Below are 22465 nucleotides of genomic sequence, written 5' to 3'. Positions count from 1 at the left end.
GAAAATACAATTTTTAAAACGTAGTTTATCTTCAATTTCAACTCTTTAAAATTCAACCGAAAAAAATGAATAGAAGAACCAACTAATTCGAATATTTTTGAAAAATATAAAAAAATAATAATTCATAGACCATAATTAGTCATTTTTCCTGATTAAGATTAATTTTAGAATTTTAATGACATGTTTTAAATAGGTTAAAACAAATTGGACCAAGCTATATTTCTAACAAAGACAAATCATTATTTCTTCTAGATTTTCCAGATTTTTTTTTTTTTTAAAGAAATTCAAAAGACTTTGGAACAAGATTTAAATTTGATTCTACAGATTTTCGAGATTTGCCCGAATAATTTTTTTGAATTTCAATCATAATAAGTTTGAAGAAATATTTCACAAATATTCTTTGTCGAAAAAACAGAAGCTAAAATCCATCCATCCATCCATTTTCTAACGCTTATTCCCTTTTGGGGTGGCGGGGGGCGCTGGCGCCTATCTCAGCTACAATCGGGCGGAAGGCGGGGTACACCCTGGACAAGTCGCCACCTCATCGCAGCAGAAGCTAAAATGAAAAATTTGATTAAAATGTATTTATTGTTCATTACAATAATAATACAAATTAAAAAAATACTTGAACATTGATTTAAATTGTCAAGAAAGAAGAGGAAGGAATTTAAAAGGTAAATGTGTTTAAAAATCCTAAAATCATTTTTAAGGTTGTATTTTTTCTCTTAAATTGTCTTCCTGAAAGTTATAAGAAGCAAAGTAAAAAAAAAAAAATTATTTATTTAAACAAGTGAAGACCAAGTCTTTAAAATATTTTCTTGGATTTCTCAAATTCTATTTGAGTTTTGTCTCTCTTAGAATTAAAATTTTCGAGCAAAGCGAGACCAGCTTGCTAGTAAATAAATACAAGTTAAAAAATAAAGGCAGCTCACTGGTAAGTGCTGCTATTTGAGCTATTTTTAGAACAGGCCAGCGGGCGACTCCTCTGGTCCTTACGGGCTACCTGGTGCCCACGGGCACCGCGTTGGTGACCCCTGGTCTATAGAAAGCCGCACGGGCTCAATTTTTAAAAGAAAATATACTAGCCCTAACTGACTATAAACTGGTGAGATATTTACACAGAAAGACTTCGGAAATATTCATTTACGCACCTTAAATACTTTTACATGGTGCTTGTAACACGGCAGTAAAACGGCAGATCCAACAAAACAGAAGTCAGCATAATAGACCCGCTAGCTGCGGAAGCTCGCACTTTGATCCGCTAAAGAGAATCGATAACTCCACGGTGACGTTTTAGTGACTTCACCGAGGAATTTGTAAACTGAAACAGACCAAAATGAATGCCGTTGTAAGTTAATAATACTAGCACAGACGCTCGTAAATGTGTTAGCATATTAGCTATCACCAGTGTTCTTAATGCGTATATGTGACGTATCACGCAAAGCGCTTTTGGGTATCATTCCAAGTATAGTGAAGCGCTATATAAATTTACCAATGCTAACAAGGCTAACTTGATTACACTACGATAGCACGTGCAAATATGCTAAAAAAAAAAAAACACTACTATCAAACGTGTGAGGGTTTAGTCAGCTGTTGTTTTAGTTATATTGTAAAACGTACAAACGCCGCTTGCAAGGATGAATGAAGAAACCATATGCGATTGACGGACAGTAGACAGAACGGCACTTTTACTTCCGTTTCAAGGCACAAAAAAATTAAGGAAATATGGTACACTTTCCAAACTCGCAGCACTTGCAGTGAGCGAACTTGTCCAAAAGATGGCACCGTAGCACAAACTATATGCCCTGCGGCGATTCGAGGAAATACGGTAATCATTTTAGTGACTTTACTGAGGAATTTGTAAACTGAAATAATACAAAATTAATGCTGTTGTAAGTTAATAATACTAGCACAGACACTCGTAAATGTGTTAGCATATTAGCTATCACCAGTGTGTGAATGCGTGAATGTGACGTATCACTCAAGCGCTTTTGGGTATCATTCCAAGTATAGTGAAGCGCTATATAAATTTACCAATGCTAACAAGGCTAACTTGATTACACTACGATAGCACGTGCAAAAATGCTAAAAAAAACACTACTATCAAACATGTGAGGGTTTAGTCAGCTGCTGTTTTAGTTATATTATAAAACGTATAAACGCTGCTTGCAAGGATGAATGAAGAAACCATATGCGATTGACGGACAGTAGACAGAACGGAACTTTTACTTCCGTTTCAAGGCACAAAAAATTAAGGAAATATGGTACACTTTCCAAACTCGCAGCACTTGCAGTGAGCGAACTCGTCCAAAAGATGGCGCCGTAGCACAAACTATATGCCCTGCGGCGATTCGAGGAAATACGGTAATCGTTTTAGTGACTTTACTGAGGAATTTGTAAACTGAAATAATACAAAATTATTGCCGTTGTAAGTTAATAATACTAGCACAGACGCTCTTAAATGTGTTAGCATATTAGCTATCACCAGTGTGTGAATGCGTGAATGTGACGTATCACTCAAAGCGCTTTTGGTATCACTCCAAGTATAGTGAAGCGCTATATAAATTTACCAATGCTAACAAGGCTAACTTGATTACACTACGATAGCACGTGCAAATATGCTAAAAAAAAAACACTACTATCAAACATGTGAGGTTTTAGTCAGCTGTTGTTTTAGTTATATTGTAAAACGTACAAACGCCGCTTGCAAGGATGAATGAAGAAACCATATGCGATTGACGGACAGTAGACAGAACGGCAGTTTTACTTCCGTTTCAAAGCACAAAAATTGAAGGAAATATGGTACGCTTTCCAAACTCGCAGCACTTGCAGTGAGCAAACTCGCCCAAAAGATGGCGCCAAACACACCTGTTCAGTTTCTGTGTTACAACTAGCTACGTTTCTTGCATACGAGAGATTTTAGCCGTTGGCATAGGTTAGCCGAACTTTTGTATAATCCGGAAAATACGGTAGCTTGTTAGCTTCTTACATCGCGGGCGATCATGGTGATTAGGGTGTCATCTCGAGACTGCTCAAGTGGGAAGTCTTCCGTGGGGTGCGTCCGGCCTACCACTCCCTCCAACCCAGGGGTCCCGAAACTACGGGCCGAGATCCGGCCCACCACCGTTCGAGATCTGGCCCGCGGGAAGTCCCAAATTATTATTATTATTTTTTTTTTTAATCTGTCCTTTCTAATCCATTTTCTACCACTTGTTGCTTGTTTCCTAGCCACTCAGGCAAATCACATTGTCTAAAAAAGCATGTATCCAATCAATGATGTAATATCATTGATCATTGCCAAATGTTTTTAACCCAATGCGGCCCCCTGGTCAAAATGTTTGGGGTAACCCTGCTCCAACCACATGTCTCGCCCCGGCTGCTGCTAATAAAGGCGACAGGGGATTAGATAATCTTTCCCAGCTGGGGAAAGATTATCTCTTTCTATCCCCTTCTGCAATAAATGATAAAGTCAAATACAAAAAAAGGCAACGAGAGAAGTATCCCACACTTCTCTTTTATAAAGTAAATGTGTACAGCCCATATAAAGGAGTGCTTTTTTCCCAACACAATTGCGATGGGGCCCCCCCCTTTAATATAATGTTTGGGGACACACTGACTATAATCGTATCCGACAGTTCCAGTAAGACGATAGCGTGAGCTCATTTTATTTGGTTTCTCCAATGTTTTCAAAAGGATTACATGTAATTGTTTCAAGTTTGTGTTGTGGTAAGCAACAACCCCTGCATATGTTTTCTCCTGTCAGACATATGTTTACGTTATGTCTGTGTGAGAATTGTGCAAAAAAACAAAACGCATTCCATCTATTACTATTATTATTTTCAAAGTCGCAGAGAGAAATAGACGTGATTTGGAGAGCTAACGAGGATGACGGACAGATGTGGGCTGAGCATAACGAGCATCAGAACCATCTTATATCACACTAATGAGTGATGACATTTAACACCGTAAATAATGTCATATTTTTTCCTGGTACACAATTAATTTGTGTGATAAGTGTGTCTATCCATCCATCCATCCATTTTCTACCGCTTAGTCCCTTTCGGGGTCGCGGGGGGCGCTGGCGCCTATCTCAGCTACAATCGGGCGGAAGGCGGGGTACACCCTGGACAAGTCGCCATAACATAGTAAATTGCTTACTTTTTAATTATTATTACTTTTATTGTTACTTTTTGTCCTGTCTATACTTTACCGTATTTTTCGGACTATAAGGCGCACTTTTGTACATTACATATTAATTGTGGTTGTGCTTACTGAACATGAATCTGTCAAGCTTCCCACTGACAGTGTGTTTGTGTTTTAGTTTTTCCTCTGTGTGTTTAGTATTTCGTGTCCTTAGTTCCTGTCAGCACTCTTATTTTGGTTCAGCTTCCTGTAGTTCTGCGGCTGATTGGCACCTGGCCACACCTGGTGTAAATCAGCCAGATCCTATTTGTACCTGCTTTGTCTTCCGGTCAAGGCTGGATTATTGATTTGTCATGTCGATGTCGCTCCCAGAGTGCTTTGTTTCCGCTCAGATGCGGCTGATTGGCACCCGGCTACACCTGGTGTCAATCAGCCCGCCCCTATTTGTACCGGCTTTGTCTTCCGGTCAGGGCTGGATTATTGCTTTTTGTCATGTCGTTGCTACCTGTCGTGTTTTGTCAACGCAGCGTTGCGGTAAGTTTTATTTGATTACTGCCTTTTGTTCCCTGCTTCCAAGTTTGTTTTTGTATTACATGTACGACTTCTGTTTCCTGCTCGATTCTCGCTAGCTTCCATGCTAAGTTCCTTTTTGTTTTCTAGCTCCCATGCTAGCTCCCTTAGTTTGTTATCCGCCTCGTGCGCGCTTTGTGTTAGTACCCTTTCGTTTGTTCTTCTTCTATTATTTAAATTAAATCATGTTTTCTCACTCAATGCCGCCCTCCTTCTCTGCATCTTGGGGTTCGTCACCAACTAACTTTGACAGAATCAATTTTATGTGGTACATGGTGTCAAAATAAGTGTAGATAGACGATACGCGTGGACTGCAAGTTGACGCCTGTTGTTCAATAAATGACGCTACCAAGTACTGGTAGGCAAGCAAAGGCAAAACTTTGATGTATTATTGTAGAATATTACACACGGCGCTCTAAAAACCGTCAAAATGTTGCGGTACAACTTTTGGGACGGCGTGGCGTGGTTGGGAGAGTGGCCGTGCCAGCAACCTGAGGGATCCTGGGTCAATCCCCACCTACTACCAACCTCGTCACGTCCGTTGTTTCTTCGAGTTAGACACTTCACCCTTGCTCCTGATGGGTCGTGGTTAGGGCCTTGCATGGCAGCTCCCGCCATCAGTGTGTGAATGTGTGTGTGAAAGGGTGAATGTGGAAATAGTGTCAAAGCGCTTTGAGTACCTTGAAGGTAGAAAAGCGCTATGCAAGTATAGCCCATTTACCGTTTGTAAGCTACGAAGGCGCACCGCTTGATGGATTGTTGGAGCATTTGGCTACCATAGTCAGACATACTTCTTTTTTCTCTATCATTCTGTTGTGGGGCATTTATCCTCCCCTATTGTCAATTCTAAAGCAAAATAGCCCATGGTTCGAACTTATTCTGTCAGTAGACTCTTTGCGGAAAATGTAAAACCTAAAAAAAAATAAAAAAAAGATGAAAGTGAGCCATGTAAATAAGATAGATATCGAGAAAAAGAACAAGCTTATCGATATGCTGTCGTCACAGACTACAATGGCGGACGTGTGCAAATTTTCAAAATACGGATCAGCAGGTCCCAGAAGGTAAGAAAAGTTGCTTTTGCGTAATATTGCAAAAGAAAACTCCAGATAATATGTCTTACCTTATATCTTTTAGTTTTTATTCATAGCTGTATGTAGAAGTGGCTGGTTGTATCTGCTGCTTTAATGTCTTTAATGTCCTCTGATGTTTGATGTTTCCCTCTTACATGTGTACATGTGTACTATGGCTATTGGTAGTTTTTTTCCCTTGGCCTCAGTCTGCACCCCCTCTCCAGGGGCCCAGACTTAGACCAATTTTTTTATTTTATTTTAATCTTCTATTCCCCCTCCTGTTCTGTCTCCCTGTAATGTTTGTCTGATCTTGAAGGGGATTGTGCTGAAAATTTTAATTTTCCTGACGGAATAAATCAAGTACTATCTAATCTAATCTAATCTAAACACACAGGGGGTAAAAGGCGAAACGTCCGTAGTATGGTCAGAGCAACTACGGCGATGCGATTTGAATGTGTCGTGCATAGATTTGGTCTCCCAAAGCTTTGGTAATAAAATATTAAGTTAAGCTACTCTGTCTCGGATTCTTTTAAAACCAGCTTATGTGTCATCAAACGAACTCTGGGGGGTGACCGGCAGAAGACCGGGTCTGAACACAACACCATATATACACCATAATAATACTCGTATGTTGAAGCGCAGTACAATCCATTAAGCGATGCGGCTTCATAGCTTACCAAAGTCTGGGAGCAGGTGGGTAAAGTGTCTTGCCCATGGACACAACGGCAGTGACTAGGATGGCAGAAGCGGGGATCGAACCGGGAACCCTCAAGTTGCTGGCACGGCCATTCTACCAACCGAGCTATACCGCCCCGGTATACGGACAGACTCAAAAAAACTGGTGATAAATGTGACTGTGGAGTACAATTTACCCAAAATTTACACCAAAGCACATCCGATGTGTTATTTTGACCACGATAAAGTATTCTAAAATCGTCATAGGCCCCCTTTAACCAACGCACATTCGCACACACACACACAAATGTATCCAGGACCGACCACAGGGTGAGAGACTGTGCAGTACTAGTAGGAAAAACAGAAGAAAATGCCTCGACAGAAAGTGATATGAAGACTTTTAGGCCAGGGAAACTAGAACCGAGTGACTATGTTTGTGTTCTGGGCGATACGATGCAGCACATACCATTTTACTGTGGATGGAAGGGGATACAGGATAGTTGTAGTGGTATAATCCGGGACCTATGGACCTCCTATCACCCGGGTAGTCATACTGAAGGAAGGGGAGATGATAACCAGGAAAGATGGAGGCAAGAAAGGACACCAAGATTGTTAGACGGGAGTAAGGGTGAAAATGGTCACAACATTAGTCTCTCATTCTTTCTATCATCTCATGACTACTTTAACTTCTGGATATTACCAAGGTTTTGATTTGGAGCCAGAAGGTAAGAAGGGATCAAGTCATCTCTAGATGATCCTACACCTGTTTCTCACCTTTGGCGAGCTGAGGGATCTCCGTAGGTTATAGACCGACGGATCGGCGTAGACCATGTCGTCCCTCATCCTTCCCGAAAACCAATCGAAGCGGGCGGACGGCGATCGAGCCGGCGAGGCAAAGTTGTGCGACACCGGCGAGTAAGCCCCGCTGGAGGACAACGACGGCGACCGGGGCACGGACCTGGAACGTGGCTGGATAGAAAGGCGTCTCAAGGTCTTTTCCACACCGCTGTAGTACTGCGGTCCCCAAGAGTCCCTCGGGTTCGGCGGGTCGTAAAACTGGTGAGGCCCATCCCTCAGCGAGCGTCGCTTGTCCTCGACTGCCCAGCGGTGGTCGTACCCGCCCACGGCAGAGACGGTGCAAATGCTATCAGGCCGTACTCCTGGCGGGTACAGTGGGTACTCTTCCACGTACTGGGGGCCACTTGGGTAGCCGTAGTAGTCGACACCTTGACTCACTGGGTAGTAGCGGGATGGACTGGAAGAGCAGGGAAAATGCAAATCAGATGGATGGTGGTTACGTCTTTACATGTACAGTTTGTCTTTTGTCTTTTTACAACCAGTGGAAAACAAATAGTATGTCAATCATATACAGGTGTGACCTTTGAACCCTAAAGGAGCATCGGCGCAAACAGAACCAGAACTCTTTAATAACTAAAGTTCCTTGGGTGAATAACGTAAACTCACTACACCGGTATGTTTAAGCACTTTCATGGCAAGTTTACTGACAGATATCAGTAAGAACTGTTATGATCCGCTGCCCGGATCATATTATGATTTAGATTTTTAAGTGTCTTTTGTGTTTTCTGTTAGATTTGGAATCCTTTGGTTCCTGTTTGTGCACCTCTCAGTTGGTTTCCACAGTTACTCTTTATTTTCACCTGCCGCCTGTTCCGGACGTGCACCTGTTTTGTGATTACTGTCATTATTTAAGCCTGCCTTTTCCAGTCAGTCAGTCTTGCTTCCTAATTTGTTTTCATACAACAAGTAAAGACTTCTGTTTTCTTGCTCGCTACCTGCTAGCTTCCACGCTAGGCTATTTGTTTTCTAGCTCCCATGAAAACTAGAAAAAGTCTGTTTTATTGCTTGAATAAATCATTTCCTACCTGCACGCTGTGTCCGTCTGCATCCCTGGGGGAACGAAATCCGCACCACGATGCAACCAGGTCGTTACAAGAACTTTCCACTACTTTATTTTAGAAATGGCAACAGCGGAGGATAAATGTCCCATAACAAGAAGATAGAGAAAAGGAAGAAGCTTATCGACTACGGGGTTGACACGGACTACAAAGGCGGATGCGCACGCATTTTCAGGACTCATGCAGATTTTCAAAATACAGATCAGCAGGTACCAGAAGGTAAGAAAAGTTGTTTTTGCATAATATAGCGAAACTAAACGTCAGATAATATGTCTGACCATTGATGGAGATAGATATCTTTTTAAATCCTAGTCATATTTTAGAACAATTAAGTATTGGCCATGCATAGACCTTGAAGGTTGGAATGTAGCGAGAAGTCATAACACTCTCCTTATCTCAAATGTGCCAGACTTAGGAGGAGGGGGAGAGGAGGAAAAGGGGGGCGAGGGAGAGGGGGTAAAAGGTGAACCTTCCATAGTATGGTCAGAGCAACTAGGGCGCTGCGATTTGAATGTGTCGTGCATAGATTTGGTCTCCCAAAGCTTTGGTAATAAAATATCAATATAAGCTACTCTGTCTCGGATTCATTTAAAACCAGCTTATGTGTCATCAAACAAACTCTGGGGGGTGACCGGCAGAAGACCGGGTCTGAACACAACACCATATATACACCATAATAATACTCGTATGTTGAAGTACAGTACAAACCATCAAGGGATACGGCTTCATAGCTTACCAAAGTCGTACTAAAACTTCTTGATAGATTTTTGAACGACGTGTATAATGTTCTATATTTTCAATGGAACATATAAAATGTTGGTGTTGTTTACTTGAGTCATATTACAGTCTACGTGTATCTCTTATGTGTGACTGTGTAAACTGTTGCAATCTGGCATTGGGAAATGTTTGTGTTTTTAGAGGATGCGGAGGACAACAGGCAGCGTGCACGCAAGATGATTTTTTTATCTTTTAACGAGGCCAAACATTGAAGGAAGATAGAGCTGAAAAGTGCACCTGATGCCCAAGACAAAATTAAAAGTGCAAAACATTAAACAAAAGCAATAACATGAACCGCGAACAGTAAAGGGAACAATAACCCAGCGCGGAGAGAACGATGAGCCGGGTATAAAACGGGTGTGTGATTAGTGACGGCAGCAGGTGGAGACAGTGATCAACAGTGTTCAAGCGCTCCTCGCAACGAAAACATTTACAAATTACGAAAAGTAGCGCTAGAAACGGAACTAAACAGAAAACCTAACAGAATAACAGCAAAACCCGACAAGACAAGATCTTCTACACCTTTTGATGTAACTCCTGACCATCCCGTGTTGTGCGATTTGGACATTTTTTACAAAGGATCATCGGTGTCCGCACTTTGCAGTATATCTATAGTACAACAGCAAAGTACCTGTGGAGGTCCTCCTGGGACGTCGGGACTCGCCGCTGATTGACCCATTGCTGCAGCTGGGCCATGGAGCTCTTCCTTTGGGCCACTTTCTCTGGGGCAGTCCTGGGCAGAACCCCCCTCCTGAGCACGACATTCTGCTGCTGCTCCCTTGTGTCCTGCGGTGGTCTGACACCGGCCTCTGGTTGTCTTGGAGGTGCACCGCTACTATTGGGAGTCTGGGGATGAGTGGGCTTGCCGTTGTAATTTTGGGGAATAGCGCCGGGAGGACAGTGGTTGTTCCAACCATTTGGATGGTGGGTTGGTTGAACAGCACGATTGGAGCCGGGTCCTCCGCCTTCATCTTCAGTTTTGCCCCCGACTTCTTTTGGTCTCATGTTCGGTTTCACAGTGTCGTGATCCGAGCAAGGGGTCGACGGTGGTGGAGTTTCCAAATTGTCCACCCGAGTGCAACTTGTGTTTGGTGAATGCCTTTGACTTTTCAGTTCCGTTTTTGGGTTAGGGTCTCTTGTCACCATGGTCTGGTTATGATCATCTGTCGTATTTGAATTTATTCTGAAAGGAACAAAACAAAATGAGTTTAAAACCTTTTTTTGAATGACACTTACCTATATACGGTAAGAACTAAGGGTGGGGAACTTCTGGTATTTCACCATTTGATTATCTTTATTATCTAGTGTTGGTGTTTGGATCGCATTTTGGCGACGGTTGTGTTCCTGGGTTGTGGAAGTACAGGAAGTAGCATGCAAGTCAGAGTCTTTTAATGTCAAAGACAAGGCAAAAATACAAAAAGAGGGATGTGTCACGGCCTGAGCGCACCTGCAAGCGCTGCAATCAATCAGCACTCTACACACCTGTCGCTGATGAGCTCCCTGGGCTTCTTAAGCCAGAGTCAACCCGCGTTCCGGGCCAGAACGTAGCGACCTGGTCCGTATAATAAGCCAACTTGTGTCTAGCTATATGCTCACTCTCTCTCTCTCTCTCTCTCTCTCTCTCTGTGTTTTCTCCTCCTCTGTGTTTCACTTGTCTCGTGTCCCTGTGTCGATCCGGCAGCATTCCTGCGTTCCCTGACGACAAGCTGTGTGTCTCGTCTCTCCGTATCCCCCTCTGGTTCCCTGGCGATCCCTTTTTGGATCTCGACCTCCTGCCTGGACGCAGGCTTTTGACGCCTCGCTCTTGCCCCTGACCTTCTGCCTGTCTCTGGACCTTCGGGCCTGCCTTTCTGCCCTTTGGACTTCCGCCTCTCGCACAACACTCCTGGTAACACTCAGATAATCACTCCACATAGTCGCACACCGCACATATTTGGATGAGTTACACACTTTATCGTAGTGTGTATTATAATAAATACAGCTAAACTACGTCCCTGCATCCAGTTGCCCGGGGGGGTTCCCACATCTGCGGTCCCCTCCGAGGTTTCTCATTGTGCCCATCGGGTTAAGGTTTTCTTGCCCTTATGTGGGATCTGAGCTGAGGATGACTCTGTGGCTTGTGCAGCCCTTTGAGAGACTTGGGGTTAAGGGGTATATAAGTATACTTTGATTGATTGATTGATTGATTTGGGACAGTGTGGCACAGTTGGGAGAGTGGCCGTGCCAGCAATCTGAGGATTCCTGGTTCAATCCCCACCTTCTACCATCCTAGTCACGTCCGTCGTGTCCTTGAGTAAGACACTTCACACTTGCTCCTGATGAGTCCTGGTTAGCGCCTTGCATGGCAACTCCCCCCCCATCAGTGTGTGAATGGGTGAATGTGGAAATAGTGTCAAAGCGCTTTGAGTTCCTTAAAAAAAAAGGTAGAAAAGCACTATGCAAGTACAACCGCTTATCATTGATTTATTGATTGAATTAATAACTCATATGATGTTTTGCGTATGGTGAATGTTTATATTCATCTGGGAGAAAGCAAACCACCATTTTATTTCAGTTCGGGCACATAATAACATAGGGCCCTTTAGTACTCACATTTGTGTGGATTGGATTAGTTTTCGCGGAAGATAAGGCAATACCATCGGACCTGGGTATGCAAAGGCGATAGCCCTATCCGTGAGAAGAGACTACATGTTTTGCTTGATGTCAACATCTAAGTTGTGAATGACCGAGCGTTTCATGAAAGCTGCTTTTATACCCAACCATGGCACCCACTTGTTCCCAATTAGCCTGTTCACGCCGTGGGAGTTTCCAAATAAGTGTTTGACGAGCATTCCTCAACTTTGTCAGTCTTTTTTTGCCACTTGTGCCCACTTTTTTGAAACATGTCACAGGCATCCAATTCCAAATGAGCTAATATTTGCAAAAAAAATAAAGTTTTCCAGTTCAGACGTTAAGTGTCTTGTCTTTGCAGTCTATTCAACCTAATTTAGGTTGAAAAGGATTTGCGAATATTTGTATTCTGTTTTTATTTACCATTCACACAAGGAAATAACTTGACTGGTTTGTGTCTGGTTTTGTACATTTTTGCTTGACTTTACCCCATTAAGACCCAAGCTCTTTGTTTACATGCTTTTTTTTTTTTTTTTTCTCTTTGCTATTTGGGCTTATTGGACCCTAATTAGAATAAAAATTAAGAATCATCATTTTATATGATGCACTTAGTCCATAAGTACACAAGCCTAACATTTTCAAATTTATTGAACATCAAGTAACTCAATAACATTAAATAACATCAAATTCAATATTAAATAGAATAACTTGCATCAAGTTCAATAATAAATAAAACAAAAGTGTTATAACTTGCATCAAGTTCAATAATAAATCAAAAAAAGTGTTATAACTTCCACAAGTTCAATAATAAATCAAATAAAAGTGTTTTAACTTGCATAAAGTTCAATAATAAATCAAATGACTTGCATCAAGTTCAATAATAAATAAAATAAAAGTGCCACTTTGCAATCTTTGCCCCCCAAAAAAAGGAGCTATCCATTTGCAAATCCTCGCACAGTGACTCGCCATTCACAAAGTGGACGTATGCGATGAACAGGCAGTATTTATTGCTATCCGTAGCTTTGTCCACTTCTACGCAAAACGACTTTCTTTTAATTTGTCTACGAGTTGTTCCTCAAGATCACTGTCGCATATACTCGGCATAGCTCGGTTGGTAGAGTGGCTGTGCCAGCAACTTGAGGGTTGCAGGTTCGATTCCCGCTTCCGCCATCCTAGTCACTGCCGTTGTGTCCTTGGGCAAGACACTTTACCCACCTGCTCCCAGTGCCACCCACACTGGTTTAAATGTAACTTAGATATTGGGTTTCACTATGTAAAGCGCTTTGAGTCACTAGAGAAAAGCGCTATATAAATATAATTCACTTCACTTCACTTCAGATCTCGCAACTGTTTCGTTTGATGGTGGGACAGCTTTTAATTTTGCTGCGCTTGTTTCTAGAGCTTGTTTTCTTGGCCATCAATTAGTGGTTTTAAACCCATTCAATAATTCCTATCTCAGCTACAATCGGGCGGAAGGCGGGGTACACCCTGGACAAGTCGCCACCTCATCGCAGGGCATGCCTCAAAATATGATTAAAATACTTTTTGAAATGATTTGTGTCAAACAAGCATCACCTTTGTGTCGGAGTAACGTTGACCTCCGCCGCTTCGCTCATGGCTTTGATCCACTCCGTCTGCTCTTCATGGCTGTCCGTGCTGAAGAAGTAGGTTCTGGTCCCGGCGTGCTCCGCCTGCATGCAAAACACAGCCGGACTTTTTAGCTCCTCCTCCTCGTCCTCCTCCTGCTCCTCCTCCTCCTCCTCCAACCAAACCTGCAGATGGAGACAGAATAATAATATATGAGAAAAAAAAACAATTGCATCACCGAATATGAGCGCGTTATTAATATGATCAGCAGCAAATGTGCCATGCAAAGACTCTTCTGCATGCAGGCGCGAGTAGAGAAAATTATTATTTTTTTCAATAATTTTTATGACAATGCGTTATTTACGTTTATTTGTGTGGTCAAACGTAAGTACGAGGTCAGGGATTCTCGAAATGTGGTAAGCCAAAGATTCGCTTCAATAGTGTGTGTAATGTTACAGTGAGCAAAAATATTATATATACTTGTTAAATAAAACTTCAGCCTTGTTTTTAATGAATATTTCGGCCTACTACGCTACTGTATTTTTATGTTGGGTCGTTATGGTGGTACTTGAAAATACTTTTTTTTTTTTCCTTGGTGAAAAAAAGTTTGAGAACCACACCACTGTACTACCTTGTCTTGAAACACAATTTAAATGTGTCATGATCCGTGGCCCGGATCATGTTTTTGTTAGTTTCTGCTGGTTTGGGACTCCCTTAGTTCCTGTTGTTTTGCACTCTTGAATTTGTTTAGTCACCATGACGACATATTTTATTCACCTGTACGCTCACCTGATTCTCAAGCACTAATCAGAGGCATTATTTAAGCCTGCCTCTGCCAGTCAGTCGACCTGGCCTTATTGTTTGTTTCATGCTCTCGTTATGTTAAGTTTTGCTTGTCTCCTAGCCTATGCTAAGTTTAGCTTTGAGTGCGATTGGCAGGTGTTTCTTTCGACTTGTTTTCTGTCCTTGGAGGTGCTTTGATTTTTTTCCCAAGAATAAATCATGCTCCTACCTGGACGTCCTGTTTGGAGTGGTCCGTTTGCATCCCGGGGGGAACGACTCTTGCAGCAAAATGCAACCCCGTCGTAGCAAAAATCTATTTCATTTTTTTTCAAAATAGTCTGTTATTACTGACCAAACCGAGTGCTAGGTGAGCCTGGAAAATAACTTTGAATGAAAATAGAATATTGATATTGATATTAAAGAAGAATGGTTAGGGTTGAATAAGAATATGCTTCAGCTTACTCCTTTTTAAATATGTTTGAATATTATGTTTATAAAGTATTTGTGTGCGATATTTTTCTAATAAAAAAATGTGAATAAACAATTCAAACCAAAAATGGTATCAAATATATTTCCAGTGAACGTGTTTTAATGTTTTTTTTATGATTCAAGTGGGTTTTTTCACATTTTCTTGAGAAAAAAATCTGTGAATTTGCATATTTTCTGATGAAATACAGGGCAGGAATTTGAGATGAGCCAACCATCGGGTTTAGATCCCAGGTGTCAAACTTAAGGCCCAGGGGCCAAATCTGGCTAGCCATATTATTTTATTTGGCCCTGCGAATGCCTGGAAATAATAAGCGCTAAAAAATTGCTTAATCTTTTCTTACTAAATATATATTTTCTTTCCCGTTTGACATTAAAAATCATGTACTGCATGCAATTATATATATTTTTTTAATTCAATATTATCACAATAGAAATACTATATCATTATTTATTCCTAAAACATTTTCATAAATACTGTACTTAAATATCTGCTTGACTTAAGATCTCAAAACAAATTATCAATCAAGTTGGAGACTGTAAAATTTAACTAAAATCTTTTTACCATAAAATCAACTTTTGGTACTGCCCCCCCCCACTATACAATAAAACACTAAAACATTAAAAAACAAAACAAAAAACATTAAAACAAGACTTTACGGTTGAAAAAAAAAAAAAAATAATAAATTAAAAAAAGGCAGCTCTGTATAATTTTACCCCTAAAACATTGGTATTGTTTCTCCATTCCATTCTATTTATTATCTTTTTTATATGCTGTAAAAAAATAATAAAACAATTTAAAAATACTGCTTTTACTGTAAAATTCTGGTGACTGAGCTGCCAGTTTTTAAAGTAAAATTGTAATATTGTTTTTGCTGCTTATGTAAAAAAAATATATTGTTTATATATATATATATATATATATATGTATATTCATATATCACTCATAGTTAAAAACGGCCCTCTGAGGGTAATCATAAGTGCAATGTGGCCCTCAAAGAAAACCAGTTTGACACCCCTGTGTTCCTGTTTGCAGAAACTTTAATAATACACAATTACCTTCTCCATATGTGTGACATTATCATTATTATTCTCTCATTGGATAATAAACATCAGAGAAAAGTCGTCTGGTGCGGCAAAAAAAAGTTTTTGAGTTGGCCGGTGCTTGTCGTTGCTGTCTTTCAACATCCGGGCAAAGTGGCCGAGAGACTTTTAAAATTAAAATAACGTCAGGAGGAACTTTTACATCAAAGGAACACACGTTTTTTGTTTTTTTTCTGGATGAAGATAAGCCTGATGTCCGGTTTGGTTGCTGATAGGATTTTAAAATTTGATATTTTCTTTAAGCGTCATGCAACACGGAACAGGTCAAAGCAAACATGCGCTGCAAGAGACATAAACATGCATATTTGCACAAAGGACTAGTGTACCTATGTTACTAGAACCTCACACAGGAAACAACCAGGGCTGGCACAACTCATGGGGAGAGGAGAACAGACATGGGGTCAAGGTTAAATATCAATTTATTTTAAAAACATACATTTAATTTAATACATATTGGGAAAAAATATATAATATTACAAGACATTATTTTGAAATAATAAAACACCAATATAAGAGTCATATTTGTAATCATAGCAGAAGCAGTAGAAATAGTAACTTCTAGCAATTGGCCACAAGATGGCAGCAGAGACAAAGAAGTTTAACAATAACAAGCCAACAAGCGCCTCTTGCATCAAAGTATATTTCTTTCATCATAAATCAAATTAAATTTGCAATCTTACACGATTTAACTGGCGGAAACTATACCCACATAACAATGTCTCTTGAATAATAAACAGTAAGCAATGCCGTTGCTGTTATTTCGCAACACCCACGTAAAATATAGTTGTTTTTTTTAACCTGGCTTTAGTTATTTTTGCCAAAATGGGAAATCAAAGGATAAGAAACATGTTACTTATCAAACAATTCTATTTGATCCAACCACGTCGGGGTGTATAACGCAAAAAAAAAAAAAAAACAATAACAAGAAGGGCAATTCCGTCAACAGGAGGTGACGTCACGAACAAACAGGAGTGGAAGGCACAGGCCACGCCTACTGCAGTGACAGCGCCCTGATGTGATTGGCGGAGGGAGAACATAGTAAGACCGGGCAGTAACTTGGCAACAGGGGCGGGGCCCAGCGTGTGTGTGTGTGTGTGTGTGTGTGTGTGTGTGTGTGTGTGTGTGTGTGTGTGTGTGTGTGTGTGTGTGTGTGTGTGTGTGTGTGTGTGTGTGTGTGTGTGTGTGTTCGTTCTGGCAATTCTGACTTAATGGGGACATCGCTCTGTTTACACACCTTTAGGGGACCTCCGACAGTGTGGGGACATAAAAACAGGTCCCCTAAAGGGAAACCTTTTAAATGATAGTCAAATCCATTCTGAAGATGTCTAAGTGATTTTTAAGCTTAGGTCCATAAAACATGTTTAGTGAAAAGTAAACATCTAATTTGAACTTTTTTTTTTTTAATGGTCCTCAGTAGTCCCGAACAAATGTGTGTGAATTATGCCAAATTATTTAAATTTGGACCCCATTGTCAGGCTTGCTCCTGACAGTTTGTCTATGTTTTAGTTTTTCCCTCTGCATTTGTCTTTGTTTCCTCTGTGTGTGTGTGTGTCATGTTTCCTGTCAGCGCTCTTATTTTATCTGTTTGCCGTGTTTCTCCCTGGGCGCTGTTTCCCCTTAGCTGCGGCTGATTGGCACCTGGCCACACCTGGTGTCAATCAGCCCGCTCCTATTTGTACCTGCTTTGTGCCTCCAGTCAGGGCTGGATTATTGTCATGTCGATGTCACTTCCTGTCGTGTTGTTTCTTGTCGTGTCATTGCAGCGTAGCGGTAAGCTATATTTCGGTATCTGTTTGTAGCTTACTGTCTTTTGTTTCCTGCTTCCGTTATGTTTTCATTCTACAAGTACCGACTTCTGTTTTCCTGTTCGCTACCCGCTAGCTTCCATGCAAAGCTCCTTTGGTTTTCTAGCTCCCATGCTAGCTCTTTTAGTTTTCCTATCCGCCTTATGCATGCTTTTTGTTGTACCCCTTTTGTTCTTGTTCTTGTATTTTAATTGAAACATGTTTACCTGCAAAATGCCTGCCTCCTTCTCTGCATCTTGGGGTTCGTCAACAACAAACTTTGACACCCATGAACCATATTAACGCTTTTCCCCAGCGTCTCCAGTACGTCTGATCAGCACATTACTACATCAATCCAGAGATTTAAAGACGTGTATGAGCTAACTGGGCAGTGGCCATTTTATCTAACATTTTTTGTGCCTCCACAACCTGTAGAACGTGTGGTCCACACAAGTCATGAACAAAAACTTGGTCCCCATTCCAAATGATAACCAGTGTGTGTGTGTGTGTGTGTGTGTGTGTGTGTGTGTGTGTGTGTTCTGGCAATGCTGACTTAATGGGGACATCGCTCTGTTTACACAGTCCTTTTTAGGGGACCTCTTACGGTATGGGGACAAAAAAAACAGGTCTCCTAAAGGGAAAGCTTTTTAAATGATTCTGAGGATCATGTCATATTTGATTTGAACTTTTTTGTAAATGGTCCTCATTAGTCACGAACAAATGTGTGTGAAGTATATAAACTTATTTAAATTCGGTCCCAATGAACCATATTAACTTTTTTTTCCCCAGGGTCCCCAGTAAGTCTGATCATCACATTACTTCATCAATCCAGAGATTTTAAGACGTGTATGAGCTAACTGGGCAGTGGCCATTATACCTAATTTATGTCATGCCTTCACAACCTGTAGAAAAGGTGGTCCCCACAAGTCATGATCGAAAATTCGGTCCCCATTCCAAATGATAACCAGAATTTGTGTGTATGTGCGTGTGTGTGTGTGCGTGTGCGTGTGTGTGTGTGTCCTTTAAAGCAGATCATTGTCCTTTGTTCCTCGCTTCAGGTAATCCCCACACGTCAATCTCACAGACTTGCTCCAACACACCCAGGAAGCCATTATTACGCAATAATTAAGGGTAATATAATCATTACCAAAGAAACAAAAGCAATCTTGCCTTTTTTTCCACATGTGCAAATAAAGCTGTGGGGGGAAAAAAAGAGGGTGAGGCCACGAGTGACTGGCCCACTCTTGGCAGGACCGCCCACAACTAGGCCCGAAGGTATTATTATCAGTGGGAATGTTTTCAGGTCAAGTTTGATGTTCATTCATGTCACCACCGCTCTACTTTACAGTATCTGAATATATTTAACCTTTTCAAAGCAATGACAAGGGTTGTGTCCATGCCATTGTTTTGGTACCGGTACCAAAATGTATTTTGATACTTTTCGATACTTTTCTAAATAAAGGGGATTTTCATTATTGGCTTTATTTGAACAAAAAATCTTAAGGTACATTAAAAATATCTTTATTATTGCAATTTTGTCCTTAAATAAAATAGTGAACATACAAGACAACTTGTCTTTTAGTAGTAAGTAAACAAACAAAGCCTCCTAATTAGTCTGCAGACAAATGCAGTAACACATTGTGTCACCTATTATTTTGTCAACATTATGTAAAAAAAATGATCATTTACTGTTGATATCTGCCTATTTTCCATTTTAACATGTTCTATCTACACTTCTGTTAAAATGTAATAATCCCTCATTCTTCTCTTGTTTGGACACTTTACATTAGTTATGGATGATACCACAAATTTAGGTATCAATCCGATACCAATAGTTACAGTATCATACATTGGTCATATTCAAAGTCCTCATGTGTCCAGGGGCGTATTTCCTGAGTTCATAAACATAATATGAATTTTTTTAAATTTATTAAAAAAAATATGAATGTAATCATAGTAGTATCGACTATATACATTCTTGTACTTGGTATCATTACAGTGGATGTCAGGTGTAGCTCCACCCATGGTGTTTGTTTACATTGTGACGCCGGTGAGCTATTGTATCCTCCTATGGTGTGTAGTGAAGCATGTTTAGCTATTCCTCGTCCTGCAGTGATAATGCTACTTGTAAGAAACATACTTTATTTGTCGCCATGGAGTCGAGGATTAGTGATTTAGAAGTAGCTAAAACCGCCATGTCTTAAAGCATCTCTTCCTGAGGACGTTTCAATGTTTTAGTTTCACCTTTTTTGTTGGTTTTCAAGCCAAAATCCATCCATCCTCCGTTTTCTGTCCACACACTGTCTGCTTTTAAGTACTCTGTGATTGTGCGCTGCCGAACATGCTCCTCCACCAGTTTAAATGTAAAAGTTAGATATTGGTTTTCACTATGTAAAAGCGCTTTGAGTAACTATAGACAATGCGCTATATAAATATAATTTACTTCACTCCTCTGCTCGTAAAACCCAGCGATGTCATGCCCGTTAATTTTTAAAAAAAATAAAATATAATTGAAATAAAATTTCAAACAGAGTATAGTACTGTGACGCTTGGTGGGGATTGCGTTCTCTCGAAGGTGCAGTCGGAATGGAACACAGCGTGAAGGTAGGAATGATGATTCATTTATATACTAAAGAACAACCTAAGAACAAAAAGACTTGCACTATAAACAAACCAACAGAACTAGCATGTGAGCTAGGCGGAACAAAAGACGCTAGCATGTGAGTTAGGAGAAACAAAAGACGTTAGCATGTGAGCTAGGAGGAACAAAAGACGCTAGCATGTGAGCTAGGGAAACAAACAAACAAACAAGTAGCATGGAATTTAATCGAGTACAAAAAGATATTTACCACAATGCGGGATAGCGACGTCACCTGTTGCACGAAAAGTAATTTACACTGCGAGGACGAAGGAACAAAGAGGGCAGGTTTAAGTAGGGACGGATAATTAGGAGGCAGGTGCGCGACGAAAAACAAGAGACAGGTGACACTAAATGCGTAACCAGGCAACAGAAACAAAACAGGAAGTGCCACCAGGAACTAAGGACGTCAAATACTAAACAGGGTGATAACACACCAGAAGAAAACCAGAACATGCCATGATCAAAGTAATGGATCATAACAAGTACAGATTTTGTATTCATTAGTATCGCGCTACTATATATATTATATAAATATATATTTCTACCTTCATAATAAGTTTTACTAGTATTTTATCCTTTATTGCTACTCATGGGTCTTACTAATTTACATATTTTATCATTTGTACTTCCTAGTGTTCCTCAAATGGAGTCCTCAGCATCAGAGATCATTGCCCATGGCTTTGGGGGAGCTTTGTGTCAGAGGCCTGGTGGCCATGGTCTGGTGATCTCCTGTTGGCCATGGTCTGGTGATAGTGTTTCTTCACCCGGCTCCTCTGTACTCAGCCTTGCGTTCTTTTAAGGAGAATGTGTGTGTGATGGATAATGGGGGATTCGAGTCACCGGGGTGTTGTTTTTAAGTGTGTAAGGCACTTTGTGTTGCATTTCTTTTATTAAAAGATATTTATAGGTAAAGTTAGATCAAGTTTGATTGATTGGCGGTGGCTTCTTGGTTCCACTCTATGCCTAAAAACTGCTGGCATCGGCACATTTTCACTTTGACACCTGATTCAGAGTCTCCAATTAACATGACACCCAAACGCCTCACACAGATGCCCTAATTGAGATTTGAACTCTTTTACTCTATCGACACAATTAAATCCGTATTCACCCCAATTTAATAAGAAATAGATTACCACCTTTAAATGTAGTTTTTTTTTCTCATTGCTTCCTGTTAAAATTAACGTCAAGTCTTTGTTTGAAGCCCAAACTTGTAAAACCGTCAGGGGACCTAATACTTATTTTCCCGTTCTGCATGTGGTATTTTTAACCTTCCACGTTCTGTGTGAAGAACATGCTGTTTCTGTGGCACAGATTCCAAAGCAAAGCAGGTCATCAGACTATTAACGGACTATCGACTGGTTTTTGAAGCCAATCAAAACCTTCTAGAAAAACCTCAAAATCTATATTGGTAAAAGCGCACCTCATTTTATATTTAGGGGGGGCGTGAGCAAACAGATGTTTGGTTTTTCCGATCTGGTGAGATCTTTGGACACCCTGTAAGGGTGAGGTATACCTGGACCTGCACTGTGCACGCAAATCACAGGAAACATGTGTAAGTTTGACACTTTTTAACGGCCTGCGGCAGATCAGCCCGTTAAAAAGAGCATGAAGGGGAAATGTAACGAGAAAAAGTTGCAATGTTGACCCAAATAAGGCTGTTATTGCGATCAAATATTCCACTTTAAAAAAGTGTATGGGAAAATATTGCATATTTTGCACATTTGCAATTAAAAAAACATATTTTTTGTGACAAAAATGTCAATAAACAACAACAAAAAAAAAAAAAAAATATATATATATATATATATATATATATATATATATATATATATATATATATATGTATGTAGGTGTGGGAAAAATCACAAGACTACTTAGTCTCTACAGAACTGTTTCATGAGGGGTTCCCTCAATCATCAGAGATTTTTATATATATATATATATATACATATATATATATATATATATATATATATATATATATATATATATATATATATATATATATATATAAACAAAACAAATTACCAACATTCTCAGACATCCAAAAGTCTTTTATTATTATATTATTTTCAAAAATTGTATGTTTAGATTCCCCTTAGGATCCATCTATCAATTATATGTTTTTATTAATATATATATATATATATATATATAGTTTTAAAAATCAAATATCCACAATTTTTTTATTTTTTTATTATTATATTATTTTCAAAAATTGAATATTTAGATTCCCCTCTAGGATTCATCTAACAATTATATGTTTTTATTAATATATATATATATATATATATATATATATATATATATATATATATA

At 39.9% G+C, this 22465-nt stretch overlaps 1 protein-coding gene across 13 annotated transcripts in view; it reads right to left on the bottom strand.

The window, feature by feature from the left end:
* Positions 1-22465, bottom strand: part of plekha6 (pleckstrin homology domain containing, family A member 6) — a 249741-nt gene that overhangs the window by 54376 nt on the left and 172900 nt on the right. For 8 of the 13 annotated variants that reach the window (XM_061922543.1, XM_061922534.1, XM_061922533.1 and 5 more), the window contains 4 exons: positions 13337-13533; positions 9783-10334; positions 7233-7713; positions 6925-7011 (listed from right to left, as the gene is read on the bottom strand). In XM_061922543.1, the coding sequence (XP_061778527.1) occupies positions 6925-7011; positions 7233-7713; positions 9783-10334; positions 13337-13533 (1317 nt within the window). The remainder of the gene's footprint in view (positions 1-6924; positions 7012-7232; positions 7714-9782; positions 10335-13336; positions 13534-22465) is intronic. The other 5 variants (XM_061922537.1, XM_061922541.1, XM_061922544.1 and 2 more) reach the window with 3 other exon arrangements.

Source organism: Nerophis ophidion, linkage group LG16, assembly GCF_033978795.1.
Source record: "Nerophis ophidion isolate RoL-2023_Sa linkage group LG16, RoL_Noph_v1.0, whole genome shotgun sequence".
NCBI classification, from domain to species: Eukaryota; Metazoa; Chordata; class Actinopteri; order Syngnathiformes; family Syngnathidae; genus Nerophis; species Nerophis ophidion.
The sequence above is the reverse complement of the archived record's forward strand: the minus strand, read 5'-3'. Positions and strand labels throughout refer to the sequence as shown.